Source organism: Carya illinoinensis, chromosome 6 (genome assembly GCF_018687715.1).
Source record: "Carya illinoinensis cultivar Pawnee chromosome 6, C.illinoinensisPawnee_v1, whole genome shotgun sequence".
NCBI classification, from domain to species: domain Eukaryota; kingdom Viridiplantae; phylum Streptophyta; class Magnoliopsida; order Fagales; family Juglandaceae; genus Carya; species Carya illinoinensis.
Window position 1 is genome coordinate 7,199,071 of NC_056757.1, and position 7,994 is coordinate 7,207,064.

At 36.4% G+C, this 7,994-nt stretch overlaps 1 protein-coding gene across 1 annotated transcript; it reads right to left on the minus strand.

Annotated features, from left to right (window-relative positions):
- Window positions 1–5,941: 5,941 nt before the first annotated feature.
- Window positions 5,942–7,635, minus strand: LOC122313032 (benzyl alcohol O-benzoyltransferase-like). The gene is made up of 2 exons (XM_043127727.1): window positions 7,132–7,635; window positions 5,942–7,042 (listed from the first exon to the last, which is right to left on the minus strand). The coding sequence occupies exons 1-2, from the start codon at window positions 7,618–7,620 to the stop codon at window positions 6,104–6,106; spliced, it is 1,428 nt and encodes a 475-aa protein (XP_042983661.1). The 5' UTR covers window positions 7,621–7,635; the 3' UTR covers window positions 5,942–6,103.
- Between the last annotated feature and the right edge of the window lie 359 nt (window positions 7,636–7,994).

Here is a 7,994-nt window from a genome sequence, read left to right on the forward strand (position 1 = left end):
TATCATTAGGGAATTCAACTACTTGCGGGATAGAGTCCATACCTGTTGGTTGGCCTGAGGAACTTGCTCCTCTCTGAGGTGGAGTCTCCCATAGCAGTCCTGTCTGAGGTATGGTTGGACACTATTTTTCCACCAACTTGTCAGAGTTATGTGACTTTTTTGCTTGGTGGCTACTAGCCTTATCCACGTCATCATCTTCTTCCTCGTGAGCTGAAGGATTTCCTGGGGTTGCTTTGGCCCATCCTCTGACTGCCTTCGAGTCCTTAGGTTTTTCCTTCTGATTTACAGCACGTAACCACACCCCATATTGTGCCCCTTTCTTATCGTGCATCAATCTCTCTGAATTTTGATTTTGGCAACCATCTGAACTGTGTTTGATGATTCCACAATTCAAACAGAATGAGGGTAGTCTTTCGTACTGGAATGGTAACCACACTTTAGTACCATTGAATGAACCCATGACTCCGCGCATTAGAGGCTCTGTTATGTTGATTGAGATTTTGATATGTAGATACGGCCCCCAACCAACATCTTCCTCGTCTACATCCATGTCTAGGACCTCTCCCACCTATCTCCCTGTCTGTTCTCCAACTTTCTTGGTCATACCACCCAGTGGGATATTGTGAACTTGTACCCATATTGGTTCTTTATCGAAGACCATGTCCTTTGGGGAGATCAGACCATTATAGTCCTTTAACCAAAGAAGTTGGCGATCAAAAGTCCATGGCCTTCCAAGCTTAACTTTTTGCATGTCAGTGGCTTCGTCGAACTCAAGCAAGAACAGATCTTTGCCTACTCCTTTGATTTGTAAGCCTCCTTGCAGCTTCCATATTTTTCCCATTAAAGCTTTGAAAGCTTCGTTGTTAATCACTTTCTCTGTTATAACAAGCCTAAGTAGGCTCATGTTGCCTCGCCTGAGTGCCGCCTCTTCCGTAGTTAAATCGAAATAGACATCAGTTTGTTCGCGCTCGGTCAGCTTAAGCTTTCCCCATTTTTCTATTATAGCTTCTTCCATATCTAACCAGTGCTGAGTTTCCAAGAGGAAATCTTCTGTTATATGTTTCTTTCAGTTGCACCTTTCTCAATCTGGTCAAGATAGAGATGAGGAAGGAAAATTACACTCTGTAAAAGGTTTGAGAAAAAGAGAACAAACTATACCCCTCAGTTTCAAAAAACCAGGGGACTGTCCTTGCCTTTAGCAAGAAAAACTCCACAGCTCACGCAAGAGACTTCAGTTTGATGAGGGTTCAGTTGTACTGGATTTGAGGCAAGGATATTACTCTCAAAGTCTTCAATACTTTGCGTGTCAAACACACATTTCATCAACTGATTTTTCTGCCCAGTTTTGTAGGCACCATGAGAGCCAAACTTCTCGGGAACGTTTTTTTAGAATATGCCATAAACAAAGTCTATGTTGTGTTTCTGGAAAGACAATAACAATTACATTGTTCATTACTCTGTCTTGATCTGTGATAATAGCTTTTGGAGTTATATCATCCATACACTGCAACCAGGTTTGGTATCCCATATCTATTCGTCAGGTATGTGGTGTCGAATGTTACCACATCACCAAAATACTAATAGGCTGCCCTACTACGTGGGTCTGCCCAAAAGATATTCTTCAACCTCTTATCATCATCTAAATCAATCAAAGCAAGAAACATGTCGTTCTTGTACTGCATCTTACCAACATACTCTCGAAGTGCTCTAGCACCTCCTTTCCCAAGTCGTAGATGTCTTGTCTTGTCAATTTAATTGCGAAAATATTTTTCCAAAAAAGAGAGGTTCTCGAATCCACCAGCGCCAACAGCAAGAGATCCAAAGCTCTTATTCATTTGGATGCCAACTAAATCGTTTGTATTTATGACTTTTTACAAACTCACTCACTTCTCTGTTACATCGAAAGAATCTGGATTTCTATTGACTGAGGCCGTGATTATGGTTATTATGAACAATTGTCAACTGCAACTTTCCATTGACATTTAAGGCATTTATCTTTTCCTTACAACCCATCTTTTCTGTCGGATGTGATTTGGCAACATTCCACGTCCTATTCCGAGCCTTCCCACCATGGGCACAGCCAAGGATGACATATCTGACATTGCCATCATTTGTGTCATCACTCCAAACCCGTATTTCTTAGCATATTCCTTATAATACTTAATTAATTCTTCAAAAGAATTAAACTACATACCCAATTTTGGCTCCTCAATCATATCACCACCATCTATTTGCACTGTCTGAGGTGTCTCAGTACTGCCACCATCAGTTTCCCTAGAATCTGGTCTATCCTCTTTACTTGTTTCAACTCTAGAGGAGGTACATGGCGCTTCAGTTTTCCTACAATTGGGTGCATCCTCTTTACCAACCCTTGCGCTTGTTACGGAACTTGTATTGATGAGAGGCATCGGAGGTCTAATCCCATATTGAAATGGATATTGGTTGCCATCTAGAAATGGCAAAAAAGCAGGTGACCACGTAGGCACTACTCCATAATAACCAGGTATGTAATTTACGAAGCCAGGACAAGTTATTGGTATGTCCTAACATAAAAACAATAATGATAATTAACAACCACAATGTTAATGTATTATGAAAATAAACATCAACTCAATCTAACAAAATTTTTAAATAATATAACATACCGGAGTTGGTGTATTTGAGCCAGATGGTGTTAACAGGGGAAGGTGTTCTTCCCCTTTTTCCATGATAACAATCCCAAGAACACCTATATATATACACAGTAAGTATAATTAATACGGAAAAAATTTCTAGAATTGGAACAAATTCCAAAAATTCTAACTCAATAATTAACCTAATTGGCTTAGTTCATTAAGATTTCAAGATGGAAAAAATAGAGCATACATCCATTGATAGCAGTTAATTCAAACACCATGTACAAATGAAACCAGCTTCAATACCTACATTGTGGACTCCCTGGTAATATTTTGGGAAAGTTATTTAAGTTTTCTGGCTGATGTTTAACCATTGAATAAAAAAACATCAATGTCTCTGTCTACTTCAATAAAGAGATTACAAGTACTTCAATTTTTGTAAGTTCGATGCTAGAGTTATGTTTTTGTGGGATTTTAAAATGCTAAAAGTCAATATATTTTTTATAGGTATTAAGGCCTCTCTGAATAAGAGGAAGGGATTATGGCCTCTCTAAAGGATCATAGTAAATTGACATAATTTTTGGGTGGAGGGATTAGGGCATCTCTTAATAAAAGAGGAAGGAAAAAATGGTTGTAAGCTACTAATTTAAGCAAGTGCTGAGTTCCAGAATTGATTGCCCTTGTTGCTTGCTTCATGTACATTTTTTTATGAGTCAAAGGAGTGTTGGACTCCATAGGCACCAAATTGGGTTAGCTCCCCTGAATGTATATAATTAATTTATTATGGTCTTCTTTCAATTAGATTATAGATTGTAGATTGTCCACAATCATGCACATAGCAACTGGGCCTTTCACTATTTGTTTTATTTTTTCTTGTCATATATTTTTTGAAATCAAAGATGAAAAGTAGAAACTTGCTGCACTCTCTATTGTTATAAGGGTAGGGGAAGAGAATTATATGAGGCTATGATAAGGGAGGAGGGAAAACAATGGAAATTTGTCTTTTCATATGTTTGCACAATCTTAAGTGGTTTCTAATGTTTCAACTCTCTTTGTACCATTAATTTTTGGTTGTTTTGTACTTTATCCCTTTCAGTTTGTTGAAACCATTTAGGGTCAAAGTCAGTGAATTCAGATATTGTGCTTTTGTTAGGCTTTCCACAATATAAGTAAATGTTTGAAGTTAATTGGAAATGAGAGGTTTTTGTAAGCCAGCAAATATAAGGGAAGTATTGATATTCTTTATCTAAACAATAATATTCTTTATCACAAAATCAACTCTTGGAACCTAGCAGAACAAGCCAGCAAATATATGGTTTGCCTTCTTTCACTTTCTTTGTATTATTTATCTATAATGTCCAAGATCTACACTTCAACAAATTCTACATTGTGGGATAGATTAAAGCTGGAGAAACAAATAAAGCTGAGTTATTTTTGTTAACGGTTCATAGATGGCTGGTTTGGATCCCTTTAGTCTTCAACAAATCCTACATTTTTTGATAGATTAAAGCTGAGAAACTCCAAGCAATATTAGAGGATTATCACAGATCTACCAATGGAGCAACATGTCAAAACAAAGGAAGGGAGAAATTTTTACCCAATTGAGAGAGAGGAAGTGTAGCAGATTTATTCCTTACTTTTTCCTGGCCTCAATATGCAACAACTTATTGACAACAAGCTCTATGAAGTTAGCTTATCCTTTAATGAAGACTGTCTTCAGCTCTGACAAAGAGGAGGTATCCTTCCATTTGACTTGCTAAGCTATGGAATAAAGTGGAAGCTCAGGTTTGAGCAACGGCGAAAATAAGGTAATTATGCTTTTAGCTTAGTACAATGGCAACTACTCATCATTCCTACACATCACACATCATGTATATTATTTTTTTTTTTTTAAATTTAGTTTTATTTTTTTAAACTAATTGAATTCTTTTACTTATCATCTATATATCATATATTTGATAAGAGAAAAAAATTAAAAAATTAAAAATATTTTTACTTCATGATTAAGAAAATATTTTTTAATAATGTTGTAAATTTTTTTTTAAAATAAATCAAATATTAAAAATATACATATAAATAACACAAAAATAAAAATTTAATTATGTCTAGCAGTAGCTCCAATGGTGCTAGACCGCTATGGGCAATGAACATAGCAGGACCCATTAACTAACTATAGCTCCCAGTGGTCCGTGGACGTAGCACCATCTTAAGAGCATTAGTAATAAATTTTTTATCTTTATATATAAAATTACATATTTTAAAAATTGATTTTGAATATAAAGAAAAAATTTTATATTGAATTATATATTTTTTGATCAAATAATAATAAAATAATAAAGAAAGAGAAGAGAAAAATTAAAAGAGAGAAAAAAAGAGAAAAGAGAGAGTTGGGATAAGATAGAAAAAATAATAAAAAAATAATTTAAAATTTTATATATGAATAAATCAATGTAGATAATTTTAATAGCATATTCTTTAAATTTAAAAATAAAAATAAAGATAAAAAATCTATTACCAGAAATGCAAATGCCTAAGCTGATTCATAACAAGTACACGATGATTGAAGGGTCATCAGAAAAGTTGGTGTATGGCTTATAAATGGACAATTTACATATTGACTTGACAAATTTGTGTCTTTACGAGTGGGATTTTTTTTTTTTTTTTTTTTTTTTGGTGAAAATAAAATTTACAACATCAACAAAAATTATTTATTTTATTATTAAATAAAAACAAAAACAATATCTCGAAAAAAATACTCCAATTCATTATTAGAATTCTAAACATTTCTTTTTCAAATAAGTCTCCTCAAACTCTTTAAAAAATGGGCAGTAATTGTGGCCATTTTTAATTTTTAATTTTATATGAAATTTTGAATTATTCTAATTATTTTAAAAAATTTCTATATTTATTAATTATTAAATAATAAAAATTCATTGAAAAAATGGATAGGTTTAACTTTTTCCTTGAAAAATAATAAAATGGAACTGTACGTCTATCGAAAATCTCACTGATAATTGTAAATTTTTATTTTTAAAAATATTTTTTAAATATTTTGAATATTTAAAAATTTACAAAATAATTTTTTAATTATTAATTAGAAAAATACAGTCAATTCCTACTTTCTTTCTATGCGTATTATCGGTAAGACTGGGATTTTTCAGATGAAATGGGGAGTCGGGACTGCTACACAGGAAATTTTGAATTTCACCCTTGGGTGATGCCAGTGTGCTGCCTCACTTAACTGCTGGCCGTGCCTTTAATATAATTTTTTTATATATTTTTCAAATATATTTAAATATTTTAAAAAATATAAAAATATATCAATCTATTAAAAATTATTTCTTTACTCATCAAGTAAAAAAGAAATTAAAAATAAAATTTAATTACATGAACGGTGAAGCTAGCTCAGAAAGCATAGCAGCATTTTTCTTTCACATTTATTGGAACGACTTGCCTTCCGACGGCTGTACGTTGATCATGAGTTAGGTTCACAGTTTAGACGCATTGAAAGTGGATTTCTTGCCACTCTCCGGCATGTTTTTCAGAAAAAAATCCAACTCCTTGACGAATATTTCCATTGCTGGGACTGGCAAGCAAATTCCCACGGCTATCCCTTCCTCTCCTTTACTATTCTTACAAGGAATATAGAAGCTCCCCATTCTAGGAATGCTGCATACAAGGCATTCTGCTGGCCCACCATAAGCTGGCTTGCCCCACCCAAAGTCCACCTTGCCATACCCGGCAAGTGTGTTATCCGAAACAAGGAATGTCCCCACCACCGTGAGGACTGGCCGGCCTCTGATCACCATTAGATCTGCCACCGACCTCAAATACTCCTCGTTCACCTCTTTTTTTGCCTTCCTCACCAATTCCAAAGCATAACCCAAATTAGTGTTCTCGCAGAGCTTTCCGGCAGTCGTGACTGCTGCTGGGTACGCAATAACGTTGCCGTAGTAACCGCTCGGTAACGGAGGATTGAACTTTTTATGCGCGTTGACGACGGACATCATGCGCACCTCCTCGTTGCTGTCGAACTGGAGTGCGATGGTGCGGCATCGCCAAAGGCATGCGATGATCACCTCAAAGGCCGTGGTGGACTGGCTCAGGTGATGCGGCACAAACCTACGGATGGCAGACACCTCTGTACGGCCGAAAAAGAAGGAGCGGATAGCCATGTCCTCGAGCGGGGTGATGGTGCCACCCTTGGTTTCGATCACCTCGTCGAACTCGCGGTGTGTGCATGTCAAGCATGTTGGGTCCCTCGCATTTAAGAGATGTCTCTGCCATACGGGTAAGACGGAAGGGGCGCCCGCCCCCCGCGCCAACTCGCCCACGGCTGTCATGAACTGGACCAGACCGGCGGCATCGCACATCGTGTGGTTGAAGCGTAGTCCAAAGATGAACCCGCCGCATTTAAGCCGTGTCACCTGCATGCAAGTCATGAAGATACCAACACATGATCAACTATGGGGGGGAAAACTAAAAAAATTCCCGAGTTCCTTAGCAGAATTTGTACCTGAATAAGCAGTAAGGGGCAATGAAGAATCCGTCCAGAGCCTGGAAGTTCAAAAAGAAGCTCCTCCAAGCACGGGAATGGAGGCCGAAGAGCATCACCAAACTGCTCAAGTGTAACATCGGCATCTGCCTCGATGAATACGGCACCCTCACCGGTGCATTCTACTACAAGTTTCCTTCCAGGCCCTTCTCTAAGCCTGCCTGCAAATGGGTAGTAAAACACGAGTGTTTGAGCAAGTGCCTCTCTGATGACTTTCACAGGGTCTCTCCCTTGCATCGAGGGATCGTGTCTATAAAATTGTATCACCGGGATTTGACATCGAAGAGTCTCTTGATCGTCGATATCAGAAAGTTGTTTGAACTCGTAGGGTGTGGGCTTAGCTGGAGCAATTAACTCGGGCTTACCCCTTCTTACTGTGAATACCAGAGAGTGAGTTGGTGCTGCCATGGCAAGAAAATGGTTCTTAGCAGACCGTGCACACTGCGCCATAATTCGGTCTTCGAAGTTGCTATTTATAGAGAAGAGGTGAAAGTGCCGTACAACTTGTCGGCATCGCGCATAACTTCCAACAAATGTTACTTACAAATTTCAAATATAGTCTTATATAAATTTTTTATAAAAAGTTATAGAAAATAAGTCTCATTGTTTTGCTATTATTTTTACTTTAAATTCGAAAAATTAAATTATTTATTATATTTTAATTTATGTGATTTTTTTTTTAAATTCTAATAAAAAGATAAGATGAATTGAGAGTTTTTTTATATCTAAACAACTCGTAAAACTTCATAACCTCAACCTTATTATTTTTATATTCCATTGAAATAATTTTTCTTTATTTTTTTATTATTTTTTATTCCCACTTT